Genomic DNA, 21,987 nt, shown 5'->3' with positions numbered 1-21,987 from the left:
TGTAGCTACGCCGGTTGCCGCCGTTGTGGTTGTTGTTGTTATTGTTGTTGACACTGCCCTGCTGCACTCCTGCTACACATTTGTCACTTGTGTCGTCAGACCCAGATCAATGGCCATGCTCTTGCTAACAGCATCCGTATGCACCAGACGCTGTCTGCCATAGCCATCGAGGCGACCGCCGGCACCATCTCTGGCATCGCCATCATGCTGCGACAACGGAAGCCATTTGTCGAGCCAGCGCGGTCGGAAAAGCAGCGTGAACGTGCTGCGGAACTGTCGACTCATCGAGCAGTAGAGTATGAAATTGATGCTCGAATTAATAAGTGCCAAGATGTCCATTAGGTCACCTTAAATGAGACATTAAAATTGAAATGCAATGAGCGCCAGTGCAACTAATGGCCTCACTCTGCCAAGACCTCGCTGCCATTACCAAAGTTAAATAACAATGAAAACGCTAATTTTGTTCTCCAAATAATAAAAGTAACTAAATACCGCACATATGACTGTGTTTTTATCTAGTTGTTTTAGATTAACAGTGCGTATGATTGATGTGAATCTCAAATTGTTCTGCATGTCGTGTATAGAAAAACATATAAATCTAATTGACTGGTACTTTGCATTCTTTATTTATTAATATTATAGAGAGTGTTATGTACAGTTGATTAATGTTCCAAAATAGATTCGAATGAGAACATAAATAACTGTAGGCTAACCGATCGTATAATTGATGTGAATATCAAGTTAAATTGAGCGTATATCCACTGTTAACAAATCGATTAATCAATACATCGATAGAATGGAATATATTTGTACAGTTTTCTGCGATTCTAGTATATTCCCAGCTTTAATATAATATCACAAGTAATTCTGCAATCAAAACATATTAACAAACAGAGCCTTCCTACATTTTAAAAGCTCGTCCCCATCACGTCATATCATATTTATATTCCTAACCAAGCGCACATTCACAGTTCATGTTCGTGTCGCATTAAAACAAATCTTTCATTTGCCATTACTTATAAAAAGTCTGATGTTAAAACTAACACTAATAGCATGCAATTTGTCCCAGTAACAGACTGAACCGAGTTTCTGCTTCATACTCACTTAGCTTTAGGTAGCACTGCATGAGGAACGCATCGCCGAGCAGCGCATTCAGCAAACCCATAATACCCTGTGGAAATTCTGTGATGAGAAACAGCAGCAGCACAGCCAGCAGCATTCGCGTGGTGCGATCCGTTTGCTTCTCCTTCTCCAGCAGCTTGCAGCTCTTGGGCTGGCTGGGTGTCACCACTTTGCCATTGACAATAGGCTGCATATCGTTGGCCGCATGGCAGGCGAGTATCTTGCGTCGCTTTTTTGCCTCCAACAGAGCGCCAATTAGCCGCACCGAGAGCACAGTCAGGGCAAAGCAGGGTATCAGCTTAATCAGCACGCTGTAGATGAGAAATGTGGCATTGCGCAGGGGGCGATCGTGAAGCGCCAGTTCGCTGTGGTATAATTTATAAACTGTCACATTGCGCTCTCCCACGTCGTATGGGACTGTGGTTGTTGTCATTGTTGTTGTGGGTAGATCTGTGAATGGACCTAGCAAATTGACGGCAGTGGTGTTGCTGCTGCCCGGAGCTAGTGACCAGGCCATGTCCGGCGTGGTGCTGGACAGCACCTGCATCGTGATGTGCTCCTCGTTATTGTAGTCCAATATATACTGACTTAAGGGCACCGACCTAATCGTCTTGCCATCGGCATCTAGTGTCTCCAGAAACTTGGCTATAGAGCTGACTAGGTAAAGCCACGGCGATACCACCAGCACACAAACCACATAAGCTGTGGCAATGGTTATCGTTGTAGTCCGCATGCCGCACCAGATGCGATTACGCTGCGGGTAGCTGACGGCTATGTAGCGCCAGACGGCTAACGTAACTGTTAGCCAAATAGAGATGGTGTGGAGAACCTGTGCGAAAATCGAGTGAAACTTGATAAAGCAGGCCCAGCTGTAGCTGAGCTGCTGCTCCCGCGGCAGACGCGCGCTGAGTATGTAATCATGCACCGTATAGGGTATATACTCCAACATGACCGCCAGATCGGCCACCGCCAGGCCCGTGAGTATCGCATTTGTGGGTGAACGCATCTCCCTACGGGTCAGCACAATGATATTCAGTGTGTTGGCCAGGGTGCCCAAAATGCAGACGATGAGTGAGAAGTAGCCATGAATATATTTATAGCTGTCGAGAAATTGAAAGAATTTGTCATACTTAATGTACCAAAAAATTTAAACAAAAGGTAAGAAATTAATCGAACTGCTTGTACATAAGGTAATTAAAATGCATAATTACTTATATCCATATTGCGGGGCCCTATGCCTAATAATCAAATAATTATTAAGCATACGCACCGTAGAAAAAGCCCCATAACAATACTTAATAGCAATTACGCAGGTGATTTCCTTATGTAAACCTCAGTTATCACATGGGCAAGCAAATTATTATGTAAATTGCATTCAAAAGACACAAAAAAAGTAATTAATATGCTGACACAGTTCACATGCCGCTAGCCGCATGCCGCATGGCAAACGCCCATCGACACCGTCCAATCAACTTACTTTGTGTGAAAATCATCGACGCTGGCGCCACAATAATGCGGCTGCGACATGTTCGTGACCATGTTGTCAATTTTGGTCGGCTGATCGTCCGGCTGGTGGCTGTTCGCTTGATTACACCCGTGGTCTGGCTGGCCAGAAGCCGCCTCCTCTCCTGTTACAACTGCTCCTGGCGCTCAAGCTCTGTGCTGCGTGGTTTTGTGGCACTGACTGCTTCGTTGTGCTTCAGCTGTGCGCTGTCAACATGCCCAGACCCAAACTCTGCCTCCTCATTAATATTACTTTTTGTCTCTCTTCGATTTTCCAATATTTAAATTGGTCGCTCTGTCCAGTTGCTGTAGCTGAAATTAAATAAGCCAAATATCTGTACAACATTCGCGCCCTGCGTTTACCAATAAATTATGTCCGCGCCTTGCGTGTTGGCATTATTTTGTTCATGTAACATGCAAATGCAAAATGAAATATAACGTGTCTGTATCTCAAGTTGAAGTTCAAGGGAATGAAGAAAATGTAGTGCTAAAATTTCCATGGCTCAAAATAAATAACATTTGCATAATGATTATAGTAATTAGGTTAAAATATAAGTGAAAGGAAAATATTTAGTTGCAACTAGCTCAAGTAAAAAGAACTTCGGTTAAATTGTACCTGAGTAAAAAAGAGGGGCCTTCTTAAAGACCGGTGTATTAAGTATCCCTTAGCACTTTCTGATTAACTTCCTATATTACAGCATTCTATTACGAATGAGCCTAATTTCTTATGCAGGTTCAATAAATAAGTTCTCAACACAATTTTCTAAATTTTTAAAACCCACAAGTTCATGATATGAGGACAAAAAAATACTTGTCCAGGACAGTTTGGGTTAAGTAATTGGGAAAAAGACTGTTTCTGGCGCCTGTAAAAACACTTTAAGCAAATGGTAGCAGCAGTGGAAGCTGCAAGGGCAATCAATATTACGCATACGCCCCTGCGCAGATACTTTGGGTTGAATTGACAGAGTTTTTGGGCCAGGAAAAAGGGCAGTAACAAGTCATTTGTCTTCACATTACAAAAGCCAGGCAACCTCTGCAGCTATCCCGAACAAAGCAAACGATTTTGTTATCCATTCTCCAATTTCCATTGCCAGACACACACACACACACACACGTACACACTGCGTGTACGCAATGGCATTGGAGTGAAACGAAATGTCATTGCATGGCTGCAGTTGGTTGCATGCCACACTTGGCTATTGCACTTTGTCAACCACATTTGACTTTTGCTGAACTTCACAGCTGCAGCTGCCACCGCAACTATAACTATGGCTCCTATCTGACCCAAGTCACTTGCTACATTTAATCCAAACTTTTTGCCTCTGTCGAATAAACGACAAATGTTATCACATACATGTGGATTTGGAGAAATGTTTATAGCCTTTTGTTAACAGATTTTATATTTATCTGCTTTACCACACAACTGCATGGCAAAATCTCAGTGTGGCCCGCATTCAAGCAAAATTGACACAAGAATAGACACATAATCCACTGGCACATCTGCAGCTAATGAGCAGCATACAAGACTGCGTATCAGTCCAGTCTATGCAGCAACAATAATAAACGGCGACGTGCCCCGACGCAAGTGCAAGCGAATTGGCAACAGCTGCTGGCAGACATTGTAATTAAAATTGGCCCAAACTGAAGCTCAGGGCTGATTATGTGAGCGCCATTATTTGGGGGCCGCATTAATAATGTGGGCAGTGCTAATGGCCTCAACGGCTTCATTAGATCATTTAAATAGACGTTGCTTAAGCATTAAATGCCAAGTGTTTGCCATGTTTCATCTCAGGCCACGAGGTCTGCCACTGTCAGCGGCAGCAACAAGTTGTTCGATGGTTGGGCATTACGTGACTTGACTCAATTTCAACGCTTTCCGGTCACTCCAAAACTTGACAGCCACCGCCCACAGGTCCCTCAGCCAGAAGAAGATGCTAATGTACCCAGCTGCCAAACGCAAGCTCTCAGACGTTAATGTGCGGCATACGGTGCGTTATTTTATTTTTTTTTATATTTATTTGGAAGCAGCAGACCGAGGCCTGACTGAATTGAGTGACTGGTGCGCTCCAGAGCATGTGTACCCTGGGTGTGGTTGCCAAGTAATTTAAGCTATTTGTTTATTACTGTTTCGCCCAGCTCCAAGAAGACCTACACAGAATTCAATTAAGTGTGGCCCAGCCACATGCTGTGCTTTAAATTAGATGTTTATTTAGAGTGCATGTTTTCTATTTGCTTCCCATTTTTTTATAGTGTTCGTATATCGAATGCGGGACCCTGCTGTGCGCATTTAGATGAGCCACTTTGCTGGTCAGGAGCACAGCGTTCGTACTTATGAGGTACAAGGACTGCTCGGATGACTGATAGTCAAGCGATTACTGCAATTGGCAGTGCTTCAAGCCTATTGAAACTACTTGAAGACGGTTGCGGCCGTTATTTTGACAGCTGTCTTTCAGAGCCAAGTTTACTTGTCCTGGCGCAAATTAATTGAAATCCCTAAAATTCAACAACAATCGCATACTAGAAACCATCAAACGCTTCTGGGCATTAGCTCAATACAATTTTTAAGTGTTAACAGCATTTGGCTTTTGTTTGACTTTCGCCAAAAAGTAATCGAAAATTAAATCCCAAAGATGGCAACAATACTGTTGTAAATTGAAACCAGAAACTTGTTGTTAAAACTTTGAAAGTATGACAATGCCAAAGTGCCAAAACTAACAATACAATCAGTTAGAACGTTCCAAACGAAAATGTGAGAATTGAAACTAACCTATAACCCCCCCTGAACACATATTCACTCTTACAATTGCTGAAGCTTTGTAAAGCAGATGACGGTACGGGTAAAAGTCTATAGTAAACTTGTTCAACTCGAATGAACATTGCTAGAACTTCTTTTTTTAACCCATTTTCAATGGACCATACCCTACGTATGCCCAAGCAAACGTTAGTTGAACATGCGGCTAAATGTGATAGAAAGTGAAAAAGAAAGGCGAGCAGAAAGCCAACAAAATAACCGAAACACCAACAAGGCAAAGCAATTAGGCAAAGTACAACTAAAAGCAAACATTTTTTTAAAAAAATGTGAAGAAAACAACCAACAATTTTTAATCAGACGCTGCAATTGACAGCGAGCAATAACTAAACAAAAAATTAATGAAAAATATTGTCAGAAAGGCAAAAAAAATGTTGTATTTGGTAGCCAAGTCACATTTGGTTAATTTTCATGAATTTTTTGCATGCTGCACTGGGCAGCAGTTGGCAATTTCCGTTTGCTTAATAATGTTGATAATTTCGTTTGAACATTGCGCATACGCAGTGTGGGACTCATCACCTGTTCAATTATTAACGCTGATTTGCCAGTGTATGCCTTTGGCACATTTACTTCCGCTTGTTGCCTTTGATAATTTCCTTGTGGCTTCTTTTACTTCTGTACTTCCGTTGCTCGCAACGGTTCAGCGGTCGATGCTGGACTTATGCCAACCTAAGTAGACCCTCGAATGGGAAACATTTATGAGTATTTTTTTGGAGTATTGCATTAAACATGTGTGCGCACGGACTGAGACCCAGTGAATCGCACACGCGTGCGTCTCGAACTGTAAAACCGGATTTCTTTCAATCTGAGCACATACAGACATACCTTAACATTATGGACACATGCCAGTTGTTACTTTGTATGCCTGAGAATGCGTACTTGGAAGCAGCTGTATATAAGACGACTTGAGTTGACTTGCTAGCCGGTCAATTTATGCTAGAACGAACCCTACTTACAACATCTGAGTGAGACGCCTCAAGGGTTTCTGTCGCTTTTTGTGCAAAACTTTGCTTGCCCCTGCCAACTGCTTGTTAAACGCACTCCAAGTTCATTGGAAGTACGAAAAATCACAGTCAAGGGGCAAGAAATAACAGCACAGGACTAAAACATGACAATGCGTATGAATATTATAATGATGCCAGCATTCGGCCCTTTAGACAATGATTAAATGCTGAAAAGGGTTTTGCTTAAAAGACAAACAGGGCATTCGCGGGCATATTTAAAATATGCCCGCAGCTTTAAATGCCAAACTCGTGTATACATTGCATAATATTTATTACTCATGCTAAGCCACTTAACGGATTTAAAACCGCTGCGGAAACTTGGCTTGGGTTGAGAAGTTGTCGAGCAAATATTTGCTGAGGTAAAGCGGCGTGAAAGCACACACGTGCACACACATGACAGCATTTTATAATTAAGCATTCAGAAAATGCCGGCGAAAGTAATGTCAACATACAAAAAAAAAAAGAGAAAAAAAACAGGCGAATGTGCCAGTGCGTGAGACAGTGGGATAAAAAGTTCGGGTGGTCATAAACAAACAGTCAGATAAAGAGTCGCAAAACGGAACAGTTGGGGCATATATGGGCGGCCACAATACAGAGGACAAGCTGCACATTTCATTGCCAAAACACAAAGCCCACTTGACAGGGACACGGCATAAAGCTGCGTCCTTTGTGTTTGTTTTTGGTTTTTGGTCGCTTAGGTCAAGGTAATGCCCGTCCACAGACTGAGCGCCACTCGAGTTACATTTCCAGCAAATAGATTGCATATTTGGCAGGCTCAACTCAAACAGCCTTTTGTTTCAATTATCCGGGCGTATTTTGTTTTGGCTGCAACTTTGGTCATTTGAGCTTAATTAAAATGGACGCTGACAAAAATGTTGTGCATGCAAATTATAAATATTTCATTTAATTCAACACAACAATGTCAAGGCAATAGCTGCGACATTCGCTTGAGAGATTACAAAAAATTATTTTGGAATATTAAATGTTCAACTATTTTTTTGGCCACCTAAGCGCACACACTAAAACCTTTAATCGAAATAAAACCGCAGCGAGTAGTGTCAACTGAAGTGTCAGTGGGGACTCACAAAATATAATTGACTCGCTCGCTTTTTTAATTTTCATTTCCTCTGGCCATAATAATATAATCTTATCTGCAGCTTGTTTATTGTTTATGAATTCCTTTATTATGTGCGCCCCTATTTTTTATTGTATTCTGTTTTTGCTTTTGGCAAATGCCAGTTGATTAACTGCATTCACTTGTTGGTCTATAAAATATCAATAAAATTATTGACAGGCAGCTAAGCGTCCCAATAAATACCATTTGTTGCTCCATTTTGTTATGAACTGGCCACGAAAATGCAAACATTTATGACAGCTTTATTTGCCTCGCATTGAGTTAATAAACACTTTATTAACAAACAAAAAAAAATAGCCGCAAAATATTTGCATATTTAGTAAATATGTATATTCATTAAAATGGATTCAGCTGCATAATTTAATTAAATTCCCTGTTTGTTTATAAGCCGAAAAAAAAGAAAAAGATAGTAAAATGGCATACAAAAAATGTCAATTAATATGTCAACTGCAATTAGCCGCTCAATTGCAGCTAATTTCGTAAATGCACTTGGAAATTATATTCACATTTAGTTAATTTTTATGCGCTTCAATTGCGCTCGATAAATTTGTGCATGCATAGAGCCGATTTAATTTAATAAAATATGAAAAAAACAATTTAAAACTTCAACTCAAGTCCGGCAACATATGCTTCCAACAAGCAGCACACCTCTCGCCCACACACCCGACCTCATTTGCTGTCAAGATATGACAACAAATAAATATAATATCCGCAGCTGCCTCAACAGTTTACACAAACAAACGAAATTTGTAGTAGACAAGTAAATAAGAAGAATAGAAAACCGAGAGAGTAGGGATATTTTCGACATGCCGAAGATATAATACTCTTGTACACATTTTCTATTTGCAGATATGTGAGAATAGTGAAGCTCGTATATGCTAAGTTTGCTCAAAATATCTTTTAAGATAAAATTCACATATCTTTCCAATAGCTTTCATATGATATGGTTATCCGATGCTTATGAGAGGATCATAATGGAAATAATATATTCCGAGCTTAGTCAATTTATCTTAATACAAAAAAGGGTTCCATATCAGAACCAACAGTTCGACCTATCGTTCCTATGGCAGCTATATGATACAGCGGTCCGATCCTGGTGTCGAAAATATCTGCGTTACACACTTCATTACTAAACTATAATACTCTCTACAAGGGTATAACAAGAAGGGAAAGCAAAAAGAAAAGAAAAGCTGTCAGAGCTCGAAATTCAAGTGACTTGCCCAGACTTAACCCAAAGCTTTATAGACATTATTTTTTAATTTATCATCAGTACCTGTTGGCAGTTACTCAACTTGCCTTTTTCGTGCTTTATGGCAGCTTTTTATTGTTTTTATTTCTTTTCTTATTATTTTTTAGCCAAGCAGCATCAATTTTGCGGACCATTCGTCGGCTACAACGTTTAGTTGTGGCCAAAATAATAACTAAAATGAGCGCAAGCAAAAAATACAAGTGAATTATTTAGAGACGCAAGTCAAGTAAATGCCATCAATTTTCCATAGTCAACGAATTTTAACTGCCATGTCATAAGTAAGTATAATGAGTTGGCCGAAAAATAACTTGGAGCAGCTGTTCACTACTCTGCCTAAAGCCTGTGAAAACCTTAAACACACGCTGTCATATGAAAATGTAAAATACACTTATATACAATGATTGATTGCTTAGTAAGCACATTTTTCCACTAACCACATTAAAAAGAATTTTAATAAATTCTAATTTTACCAACCTTTAGCAAAGTCTTAAAATGTATTATTACATTCTTGGCAATTTGTGTTAGGAAAGTTTTATACAGTCAGTTAAGTCCGATTTTCTTATTTGTTATAGCCAAAAAGTATGCTAAGTTTCGGCACAAAGTCGTGATTTACACTTCATGGGCAAACAAATTAATGTAATCTCTCTTTTTTTAATGCCATGCTCACACATACTTGTTTGCATTATTGTTCATGAAATTTATTTCAGCAAACTTTTTCTCAACAAATTTCAAACAGACTGCCGAAAAATTCTTGGCATAATATTTCGTAATTAAAGTACGAGTTCAACCGGCCCGAAATAATTTAAATTCATATGCACGAAAAGTATTCCAAAAAGTTTGGACGTGCAGCCCCCAAAGGCACTTGCTATCAATGCTACACCCAAACCTATTTCTCATTGACTTTGCATATATTTATATATATATATATATATGTGGTACATATATATGCGGGTCTGTTGTTGCCACTCAAACCAAAGCATTACATTTTAATTTTGGCATTACCCAGTGGGTCGCGCCTTATCGATTCGTTACCTATGGGCCCGACCAATCCCAGGATATTTTTCAGTTATAACACGCGCAATTAAACTTGAGCCGCTGGCGTGGGGAAAATACTCATGTATATTATACAAGCTAATCCACGTGCGCGTGTGCTTGTGCATTTTGTGTGTGTGTGTGTGTGTATAAGGGTAAGTTAATGCTAATGTAATATTCTCCTACCTACTTGATGACTCCTCCCAAATCGCATTTGTTGTTGGCCCCACACGTGAGTATTGTTTGTATTCATTACGAAATTGCAAAATATTCGACCCTGCGCACAATTTGTGTTCATTTACAATATTCGTTAGGCTCCGCTTTAAAAATCTTTTCAAATATTTGTATATATATATATTTTTTGCATGCAGTCGTCGTCTGGCAAGCATTTTCCTGCCGCTCTTACATACGTAGTTTATGGCCACAAGGAGACGGCACACGAGGCGCTGCATAAATTTCATTTAGTTAGTTTCACTTGACTCGAAATTTGTTTCTTTTTATGCCGCAGCGCATAAAACAAGTGCGTGAGCAACTCTTGTATCTATGGGCTGGGTTTTACCATGCACTTTAGCTGCTTGCCAACGTTTTTATTACGCATACGCAACGTTGTTCCCCGCGCAAATTAAGTTTGGTGTTATTAAAGTAGTGTTTGGCCCACTTTCTTTTGGCTTTTATGCTAACTTAAATATATTCTTAAAATAAATATATGCTTGAAAGACTTGTCTTACCCTTCCAACTCAGCCGATTGATTCAGTTATGGGCAACAGCTTTGATGTATTTGACGCTCTTAGCTAGCACTTTGCCTGAGCAAACTTTGAGGCCTTTATCCTTTACCTACTATGCAAATCCGAAGCACTTGCCTAACCACAAGCGCCGGCACAAAGCCAAATTGCATATTCATACGGCAAATTGACTACAAAAGCGATCCACCAAACTTGCGAGTGCGAGACTCGCACTTTTTTCGCTTTTTTTGTTTGTTTGGAAAGCCTTCGAATAACAAAAGCCCGAAGCAAGTACAAAGTGTTCTTGCGGCAACAGCAGCATTTACCTTGAGCTCGCAGCAAAACCGGAGCTACAATTCCAGAGACTAACTGTCTGGGCGAGCGAACAACAAAAAATCCGCTGCTGTCAACAAATTCACTAACTTGGCCAACTTCTACCGGGCAATTTATGCTCTATGGCTTTCCTGTTCTCCTCTTGTGCCCGGGTCCAACAGCTTAAAGCTACCAAATACTTTTTTTTTGGGCCAAGATTTCATTTTTTAAGCCGTAAGATTGAGGTGGCTGCTGTTTTAATTAAATGAAAGTGGCAAGTGTTTTGAAGTCAGTCAAAGGGCTGTAGAATGAGGTCAACTAGTTGGCACAGATCTTAGAATATTACAAAACTAAGTAGTTATGTTACAGCAACACACAACTACAGGCTACCACAAAAATAAGCACGAGGTGGAGAGGCAGAAGAAGGAGAAGCAGGAGTGATATGCAAAGCAAAATGTATAAATAGCGCCACATGCTGCAAGAAATTTGCACGGAGTGGGCAAAAAAAAAACCAAGAAGCAGCATATTTGTTTTTGTACGCAAGGTATAAACACGCGCATGTGTCTGTGCGTCTGTCTGTGTGTGTCTGTGTGTGTCTGTTTGTGTCTGTGTGTGTGTGTGAGCTAGTTTGTTGTGCGTGTGCAGCTGCCTTGTGTGTATATGTGTGAAGAAGAACAAGTAGCCAAAGGCACTTGAGTGCACTTGAGACATGCACAGAGTACAGCTGTGAAAAAAAAAAAATCAGGTGAAAACCAAAAATTTAACCAAGGTGAGAGAACTTGTGCGCACAAAAGTGTTTTTCGACACTTGCTCGTAAAGTCCTTTCAGATAGTTGTCGCCCTTTATAACACAAGCACCATTAGATTTAAGCTACAAAGCGGAGATAGCAGCTAAATAATGTAAGCCGACAACTGAATTACCCTGTTACTCTGCACTTTAAGCTTAAGCATATTGCGTTTTGTCTAAGCTTTATTTAGCAGCATTTCCCTTGTATATAATAGTATGGGTATGTTATGGTATGGGATCGTTCTTTAAAGATGGGTATTGCAAAAGTATGCCTTAAGGCACGGACATGTCAGTTATTAATCAGGCTATTTTTGAAAATAATGAAAATAATATTTATAAAAATTAAAAATGATCAAAAACAAACTTAAAAATATGTGAATAATATTAATAATAAATATTTAAAGAGATATAAATGGACCCATTGCATTTATCTGACCAAATTTGGTAGACAAAAACTGTTGGTCCAAATCATATGTAGCCCGAACTTTGTATATGAAAATATATATGTCTGACAATATTTTCAGAACAACGGGCAAATGTAAAATAAAAATTGAATTGTTCTGTTACATTTTTTATAACCATACTAGGCCATTATATAAGCCTGGGCATGAGGGTGTAAAAAATTAACTTGAAGAATAACTTACAAGGCTAGTTTGGACGAAAGACTTAATGGGATTAGTAATATAAAAAATAGTAATATAAATGATAATAAAACATAATAATATTGAATAAGAATAATAATAATAATATAAATGAAAATAAAATTGAGTTTAATAATTATTTAAATACAAATGATTATAATAATACTTCTAATAAAAATGAAAATCATCCAAGTTTTAATTTTTTAAAATAGTTATAAACGAATCATTTGTATAATCTATCGTATTCTGTTTCCTAAGTTCTGAATAGAACTGTTGGCAAATAATTATTATGATGAAAATGCCACAAAGCACACACTTAACTCAAGTACTCAACACGGTTAGCAGCTCGGCGCTAGCTAAATGCCGTGTTAACTGCGTTACCTGCTGCTGCCTGCGGCACATTAACAATTTGGTCATTGACATAAAGAGCTTGCTGCAGGTCACCATCTCGCTAATATATCCCGCGTGACCCCAGCATTGTAGCGCATGTTTCACGTGCCACCGTCCAAAATTGACTTTGGCAGTTGCTTAGCAGTGGGTGGCACATGTGGGATTTAATAAATTATCGACACAGCTACTGGAAAAGCTCCGGCAATCAGCGAGTTGTAAAGACTCACACTCGCCCCCATTCGCGATGCGTTGCATGTGCCCTGATCAAGTGGCAATTGTGGTGCCACTTCTAATGCAGTTTAAGCACCTTAGCAGCTCGAATGACAAAGGCAGCGCTGAGGCCAGCAACGGGCAAGAGCTGGATAATCGATCGAAATTGGTTACAATCCAGGCAGCTAATGATGCTGTTAATGCGGGCCAAGGCCCTCAAATGAAAGCTCAAGCAGACATCCTCGCAGACAACTGGCTAAAATAACAGGGACTGCGGGCCAGGCAAATAATCAATTGCTCAGTTTTTAAATGCTCAACGTCGAGCTGAGGGCTTTAATGCAAATGGGGCACAGTTTTGTGCTGGCTGTGCATACTGCTGGCTTCTGATTAATTTAAATATTTAAAATGAACAGCTTGTGTGTTGTATGGCATTGTAAGATGCCAGCTATTTCAATAAATGCACCGTGTCAGCTGTCAGCTGTGAGCTGTCGGCTGGCATTAGATGGAACAGCTGCGGGCAAATCCTTCCAAGATCATTTACAAGCCGAAGACGTGACGTCTTACGTTTGCTGACAGCACTGTTGAGAAATGTCAACATCAGGTAATAAGCATGTCCTCACTGTTTCCTGTGTTATACCACAACAGTATTCCCAGCACTTGCATTTCAACAAGTCGGGAAATGTTTTGCACACGAATAGACAGACACACACACACACACACACACACAAAACTCTTTGGCTGCCATGCCGTGGGGCTTGTTATTTGTCTCTGTCTTGTCTTGCATGTGCACTTGATGTTTGTCTCCTTGATAAAATGCAATTTTCGGGCCATTTTCTTTATCCTTTCCTTTTTTATTGGAGCAGGCAAAAGTCAAATATGCCGGCGTTGAAAAATAGCAGCACTTGGGAATGAAATTCTTCAGCAATATGGCCGACAATATGTAAATCAGGCAGCCCAGCCATTTGTCTGGTTGTTGTACTACTCTGAATAAAGTACGTGCCAAGCCAAAAACCTCATAACTCAGCCATTTGCCAAGTGTCAATAGACGACAAGTGCAATTTTCTCTTTTATTTTGTGTATGTGTTTGTAGCCTATCATCGAGCATATGCCAACACAATTTTCCAGGCTATGTTGATAACTTTTGCGTTTTGTTTATCTTTTCTTATTTGAAAAGAAAAATTAAGCTGAATGCACAAGAAATCAGGGAAAAGAAAATGAAATAAAAGTGCGTGCAGTACTTCAATGGTGAACTCATCTGTCTGAACCGTGTTCAATTTTTGGTAAAAATAACAAGGAAAATGTTCTTATTTTTATTTGTATTTTGACAATAGCTGGCTCCTTAGCTCAGACACTCGCCACTTGATTCTTTATAATCTTTTATGGGCTGTCTGCAGCATCTTTTGTCTATTTGCTGTCGATTGTTGATGTTGCCATTGGCTTTGTTGTTCACCACCAGTGCAACGTCTTTCCCTGTCTGGAATCTGTTCGGTTTTATGCTGGTCAAGTAAACAAAGCACTTGAGCTTAAAGACCCAAGTACGCCCTTCGCTATGCAATGGTTTACTGCACCGTTTCTGAAGCGTTTGGGTTAACAACTGAATGAATGTGGCTTGTAAGAACTGGCTGCTGGCAACTGGTTATTTTATATTTATGATAGTATTATTACTAAGTATATCGCTTTAGCTAATAAACTAAGGTACAATCCTAGAGTCTATAGAGTCCTTGGTTTCCATTTGAGCTGCTTTCTTCACCGCAGGGCACAAAATCGATAGATAATTTAGCTGGCAAAATTCACCCCTTAATTCCTTCGCTATCCTTATTCCCTTTAATACTTTAACTAATCCGAGCAGCAGCAGCAGCAGCATTTTGTATTAAATTAATGTTCAGCAGAAAATACCATGATTTACCCAAACGTAAGCCCCAAACCCTAATAACCGTAATTGCAGCTGTGTATTAACTATCTATCTTCCCCAAATAGCATCATGTATAATTACAGTCATACTAGAGCTGCTCGCACACTTATCTTGGAGGCAATGTGCATTTAATTGAATTTAATGCCAGCGCTTAACGCATTTGCCACTGCTTTTGCATTTTGACGTAATTTACACACTAACAAAATGCTTCGAAAATATCATTTAAATGAAATAATCATTATTTATGTATGCAATTTGCTATACTCATATCTTTCGTATAGACTGACAGATTGTTTCATGGGCATTCGCTGGTGCCATACTCTGCGTATGCGTAATATTCGCCTATATTTATGCAACAGTAACGCATTTGCAAGCAGGGTGGCATGAAAAGGGTGTGAAGGGAACGCAGGGTAGAGGAAATACAACAGCGTTTGCTGTTCAAAATATATAATATGGATACGCCATCACTCATGCATATCTACTTGGAGAAGGCATTCGCTGATGATGGGACGTGATGAGCACAGGACGTGGCTGGCGTTGACCTTGCAGTTGGTATTGCACAAAATAAAATGCATACGTAAGAGATTTTGTTTGTTCCGTTTGCTTGTTGTTGTTGCTGTAGCTGCCAACGCATATGTTGCTCAGCTCCTTTTGGCTATATGCTGAACTCTCTCTACCGCTTCATGCCCTTCCGCAACTGATTTATTTAAAGTGCTTTGCCGCCAACTGGGCCTCGACTGGCGGATAAGCATGGGCAAATGAAATATTGATCCATTTTGGGGTCTGTCCGGGTATGCAAAAATGTCTTACAACTTAGTTATTCCCGTGTGGGGCGTGTCACGTGGTCCATAAGACGGTGATTGGGCTACAAGTTTGTCAACCGCACAACCCATATAAATTCTGCGGTTAGCCCTCTTGAGCTCGATATTGTTATGGGCTTGGGTATTGAAATTTTTTAGCTTGGCTCGTAAGTTTTTCATTGAAAAATTGTTGGCAATTTCAAGAGTCATTTGAATTTATTTTAAGGGCCGGCTAGACAAACACTTTATGTGGCTCATTTGAGAGTGAAAAAAGGTCCTAATGTAAGCTAAGCCCATAGTCATTTATTTTGACAGTAACCATTTGGATTATCACTTGCTGACACACCTCCGGAGCGCAGTTGTTTCCTACGCCCACATGGCGTATGCACAATGTTCTTGGGAAGCGAAAAGTTGTTTCAAGTTTTGTATTTTACAAGCTGCTAAATGTAACACTTCCCGTTGGAAAGTTGGCAAATTTATGATGCATAGGATGCGCGTTACAATAATGCGTCACATGTGGCGTATACGCAACTTTTTTATAGCTTATCTGTTAAGCAAGAAAGCATATTAAAGTTTTTTATGCTTGCACGAATTTCCACGTCAGCATTCTGTTCTTTAAGTAGTGCATTAATTAAAATATGAAAAATCGAACTTTTCATGCAACAAAATTTAATTATCCATAGCTTGCTTTAAAAAGTCTTTTTGGCTCGGCAAATAATATTCAGCTGTTAAACGCCTCAGGCAATTTATTCAAATGATATCAGAGAACGAAGCGAAGCCATTGCCAGAGCTTGCTCCAAGCCAAAAAAGCCACAGACAGTCGCAGCTCGGCAACGGTGGAGCAGCCCAACTTGCAGTCACACTGAGACAAAGACTGATATTATTCGCTTAGGTTTGGTAGTTGGGATCAAACCACAATGGCCAATTACCGTCTCATGGGCAGTTGCAAAACCTAATTAACTCAACTTGTGCGATATTTCTTACGAACTTGACCAGCGCTCAAAGTTTGATGCGTTTCATTTAATCCGCTAGAAGAGAGTCGGAGTCAAAGTCACGACTCAACGATTACATAGGCTATTGACATTTGACTTTCGAGCGACTGTGACGAGTATGACAGACAAATAAGTGGACATTAAAGAGCAAAATTTATGGCCCCATTCATTGGCGGGCTATATGCTATACCCTGTCAACGAATGCATAAGTCGCGTAACTTAATGCTCTGGAAATCTTTGTTACAAGAAAGTCTGCTTAAAAATAAAAACTTAGGGACTTACTATGTATTCTTGATCAACGTAATATCTAACATCAAATGTTTGGGCTAGTAATCAGATGAACACTTTCAACAGGGTATCTCCCTGTCAGGCATTCCTTAAATAAACATTCGTAATAGCTGCACTTATTTGTGGTCTTTTGCCGCCGCCAGAAAAATTGCTCTAAAATAAATGTGTCAACATAGCCAATTAAAACTAACGACATTGTTTTTGTAAATTCTGACTGCCTGCGAACATATATGCATATAAAAGAAATACTACGATATACGCTTTTAGTAAGTGTTAGCAGCTGTTGCATTAGCTTTTGTGAATTTCACAGCACTTAAATTGAAATGTTTATTGTGGCTTTTATTGACAGAAGTTTGGTTTGTTTGCATAAATAAAGCCGCCATGGCTGTGAAAAGGAAAGGCTTGCACCACGTTAAGTCAACTTACGAAGGGCAATTTCCTTCTGGGAAATTAGAAAACTTTGCGCTATCTTCTCAATATTTTGGCAAACAAACCTTTTGAGCATTGTTTGCGCTCGTCCTTTTCATTTGTTGCTTCCTCTCTAGCTTTTGTAATACAAATTTTTTAGACTCGCTTTTATTTTGTGGCCATAAAAAAACACAGCAGGATGTCGCAAAAGGCAAAAAGATAGTATCTGGCATAAGCATAAAAATATCAGGTTTAGGGCTTAAGGTTTGCGCAGGTTTCTAGTTTATGTTTGTTGTCCTTTAGATTTTTCAGTCTGCCGTTTTCCTTTTCGCTGTTAAAACACGCGTTTTATGCGAGCTTCTCTTTTAGCTGAATTTAAATGGGAAAAAAATGATTTTTATGTTTTCCAAGCAGCTGTACAAATGATTTGATTCGCTTTTATTGTTTATATGCTGCGCGCCGGCTATTGACAATAAAGACTATATTTTATGATAAAACACATAAATTTCATTTACACTTTGCCGGGGAGAACTACACCCCAGTTGATAGTTGTGCGCGCTGGGTCGTTGTCGGTACTCCGATTGCACTTTTGTGGCCACATCGATCATAAAGAAAAACCAAGCATATACTTATGTGCCTGTGTTATAATAATGGCCATGAGTGTAGCGCGTAGCGTCCAGATAAGAATAGATAGGTAAAAGCATGTGGTATGGGAGTCTTTATGGCATGGGCCATGTTTTAGGATAAGTATAAGCATGGGAAAACATTAAAACGCTAACATTGGGTAGAGCTCTTCACCAAAGGCATGAGCAAATGTATGCCAAAAGCTGCAGCTCAAAGCTAATGTGCCTAGTCAGTTGGTCTCCTGTATTTCTTCTAGAGAATGCTCTAACACATGCTAGATTAGTTTCTATAATTGCACTTAAATTTTACAGACACTGCTCGAGTATAGGTTAATTAATTCTATTCCAGCCTATTGAAAACATAAACCCAGTTAAAATATATTTATTCACTGGGCCATTGGCCGGCACATGGCGTATACTCAATGAATTTGGTAAGCCACTAATCCTCGGGCAAAAGAGCTTTGTGAACTTGGCGAAATGTTTTTGAGAGCTGCTTAAACAGAACTCACCTCATCAAAATCCGCAAACTGAAGCAGCGCCTTACTTGCAGCTGTCTGCGGCGTTTACACGATTTCAATTAAAGTCAAGACGCGGGCTGCATTTATCATCTTTGTTTGAACAACAAAACTCACATCAATTTTATGTCAGATGCAGGCGAGCGCAACAAATTTCCAAGATTTTTCGATTTATATGCTTTATATTTTTTTTACAATCAATTTTTTTTTTTTTTTTGGATATATTTTGTTTTGAAAACTTTTGGCCACGCACAAAACGCGCAGCGCAGCGCGAAACGAGTACCGAAACAGACACACAGCTACTTGATATCCAGATGCAAACCCGTGGCGTTGCCGAGACACGTGCGTGCGGCGCCGCAATGGAAAGCCAACTGAAAAGCTGAAGAAAACTGTGACCAGCTGTTGCCTACGCTGACAGCAACATGGAGCTGTTTCCTGCGCGCCTGACGAACGTGTAGCCAATGCGGTGGCAGCGGCAGCGGCGGCGGCAGCACCCCGAACAGCTGTTCCCGCAGTAAACGAGCCCTGCGTTCCACAAGGCGCAACTGGTGTACTGTATATGGCATCCACTTGGCATCCACTGGAACAGCTGGCACCATAATACTTGTTGACTCTGCAGCGCTGCAAAGCTTTCGCTCTTTCACTCTCTCAAGCTTGCAGCCCTTTTGCTTTTGCCTGTCTTTGCTGTGTGGACTGCAAGTAACGGTTGTTTTTATGAATGAATACCCCACACTTGAGTTTTTGCTTTGCATTCCACACTTGTTCTTGTCTTTGGGCTCACCAAATGTTTCATACCTGCTGTGATTTTGCTTTATTTATTTATGGCAAAAGTTTCCGTCAGACATTGCAACAATACTAACCAGCCGTCAAATTCTGCTCGCAGCCAAATAGGAGCCACCCACAGTTCCACCCGTTCCACCCATCTGTTATAAATCATCAAATAGTATGATTTAGTGCACACACTTTTTACACACATCATAACCGGAACAACAGCAGCAAGCGGCAAAAAAAAACATACCGTCTTAATACACTTGAAAATTCCATGTTGAAATATGTTTAAACCCTTTTTGAGCGGTCATAAACCGTTTGGTTATCTGCGTGTTGTTCTTTCTGTGCTTTTTTACTATTTTGCACATTTTTATTTTTATTGTTAGATTTATGTTTAGCCACACACGCTCACACATGCATGTGCATAAATGTTTATACAGTGGATTATATTATTTGTCATATATGTGTGCGTGTGTGTGTGTGTGTGTTTGTATCAATTGAGATTCTTTTATTTGAGTTGTGTTTCGGCTTTCACGTGTTCACATTTGTGTTTTTTTTTTAATGCATGTTGATTAACTAAGCCGTTGATGCCATATTTTATTTATAGAAGATTTATGGCCATTGCAATATGAATGAAAAATATTTGATTATTTTTGCCAACATTTTTAGAGTATTAAATGGAAATGGTTTAAGCCAGCTTAAGTGACGATAGGCGCCATGTCAACTAAGTAAAGAATATATGCAGCATTAAATTTCAGCTATTAGACATGATTGCAAAATCATTATAATCATTTCTATTTTTTTTATTTTTAGGAGCAAAAAGCTGCACTCCACAAAAAATGTCCAAGTGAATTGAAAGGATTATCGCGCTGGGCTCCGTTGCCAAAATGGTTTCTGGTTTTTGCGGTTAAGCGAACAGTTGCCATGGCAGCTGCCGTTGGCTGTTTTGGGTATGGAGGTGGGCATGGGCTTGGGTATGGACATGGGAATATGGCGCTGTCAAGTCAGCATTTCCTGTTTACCATGGCGGGCACTTAGCTTACCCCCGCCTCACTGACTCGCACACACAAATACATACAGACACCCACACATACGCACTGTAAGCCCCCAGTGAAGTCGTCGTATGGATGCCAACGGATATAGTGCTTCAGTTAAGACCTTGGTACGCTCTAATGCAAAGCAGCTGAATTGGATTTGGAATTGGGTGGCGTCGAAATGGCTGGAACATTTAGCTAGCGGCAGTACAAAATGGTTGTCAAATAACTTCCGGCTAACGGTCTCTCTTTAATTTTGTAGAGGGTCACGTGCAAAATTGAGGCACTGAAAATCAACGCTATCCTTTCTATGCGCTAACCCCTGGCTGTCAGCAAACGCATTTTCAAATGTCTCGCTTGTCATTTAGCGTCGCCGATTTTATTGTATCCTGGAGCTGTTTAGGTAAAGCACGAAACTGCTGAATGCTCGACGCAAATCGATGCAATTGAAAAATAATTGAACATTTGAAATGTTTATTGAATGTCAGCTCAGCTAAGTTGTAATGTGTGAGTAATGCTGCCTCCCCGGGGCTGTTATTCCTTGGCTGCCTTTGCATATCTAATGGGTCCCCACTGTGGCAAACCGTACTCCTTGTCTCCCAGACTATGTTTATAGCTGTGGCATTTGATTTCACGAATTCCTCATGCCACGCACGTCTGCCTTGTGGAATAGAAAAAAAGTTATTGATTGGATTTTTAGCAGTTTCTGCTTTAACCACAGTTAGGCTCATAATCGAAGGTCTGATATGTGGACATGGTATGTCCCAGATGTGTCACATATAATATGACATACCACATCTCTGCTGAATGGCAAATACTGTCGCGAAATTAATTTTAAGCTAATTCCGACATTCCACCAAGTCTATAGAAATCCTACTACACCCTTTAGTGAAAGGGATCTGCATGCCAAATATCCTCTTGGTCAATTCAATCAGTTGAATAAAAATATATAAGCACTTGAATAAAGCAGCCGTTTCGAATGGAATGACAATTTCATGTGGTTTACTGTCAGCTTTGATGTTAGATGGAGCTTTGCAACCTTCGAATGCAGACTATATTATGGCTGGGCCCATAACATGTTGACACAACTGACAAAGCTGAAATGGCAGGAAAAACTGAACGGAACTGTGCCGAGAAGAAGGCAGGAAGCAGCTTAAAAGTATGAAAATTCACCTGCAGCAAACTGGGCAACTTTTCATAGTTTGTCATATGTGTAAAGTAACAAACGACAGACAGGGGGTAGGGCAAGTGAAAGCAAAGTGTTGGCAGGGGTAAAAATATACTTAAAAGTTGTTGTTGTATTTTAGTTTCTCTTTTTTTTTAAAGCGTATGCTCAAAGTACAGGAAAATAACATTTTCATAAAGAATATTTGACTGCATCATTTTGCAGTCTATTGTCTTTCTGCATCATTTAATATTTTTGGCAAAGGAACCCAAAAGGTATGGTCATTAAAATGTGTCTATGGCTTAAAAAAAAAACCATACTGTTGTGTTTAATAAAATTAAATTGAAGCGAAAGACTAATTAAGATAAATTATGGTTACTAACACTGGCAAAAATAAGCTTAAACAAATTTAAACTTACATTTATGTACATCTCCGCATTCACATACTTACATGATTTCGTGAAAATCACATAGAAATTGTGTGGAAATTCCTAAGAGTGATATGGAAGGCGAGGATGAGAGCTTCTTAGCCACTAACGTTGACTTCACAGCGAGAGTGCGAGAGAG

At 39.8% G+C, this 21,987-nt stretch overlaps 1 protein-coding gene across 1 annotated transcript; it reads right to left on the bottom strand.

Annotated features, from left to right (window-relative positions):
- Window positions 1–72: 72 nt before the first annotated feature.
- Window positions 73–18,803, bottom strand: MsR2 (Myosuppressin receptor 2). Its single transcript, XM_015175824.3, has 4 exons — window positions 18,448–18,803; window positions 2,600–2,937; window positions 1,105–2,222; window positions 73–347 (listed from the first exon to the last, which is right to left on the bottom strand). Exons 2-4 carry the CDS (start codon window positions 2,659–2,661, stop codon window positions 73–75), a joined length of 1,455 nt encoding a protein of 484 aa, XP_015031310.1. The 5' UTR covers window positions 2,662–2,937; window positions 18,448–18,803.
- Window positions 18,804–21,987: the final 3,184 nt, after the last annotated feature.

The sequence above is a fragment of the Drosophila virilis genome, chromosome 3 (assembly GCF_030788295.1).
Source record: "Drosophila virilis strain 15010-1051.87 chromosome 3, Dvir_AGI_RSII-ME, whole genome shotgun sequence".
Classification (NCBI taxonomy): Eukaryota; Metazoa; Arthropoda; class Insecta; order Diptera; family Drosophilidae; genus Drosophila; species Drosophila virilis.
The sequence above is the reverse complement of the archived record's forward strand: the minus strand, read 5'-3'. Positions and strand labels throughout refer to the sequence as shown.

Bases quoted from the DNA above. Each gene is read 5' to 3' on its own strand.
- MsR2 (XM_015175824.3), bottom strand. From the start codon at position 2,661: ATGGTCACGAACATGTCGCAGCCGCATTATTGTGGCGCCAGCGTCGAT. The intron at 2,223-2,599 runs GTAAGTTGATTG...ATTTCTCGACAG, and splicing joins GTCGATGATTTTCACACAAA to CTATAAATATATTCATGGCT. The intron at 348-1,104 runs GTGAGTATGAAG...GTCTCATTTAAG, and splicing joins GCAGTGCTACCTAAAGCTAA to GTGACCTAATGGACATCTTG.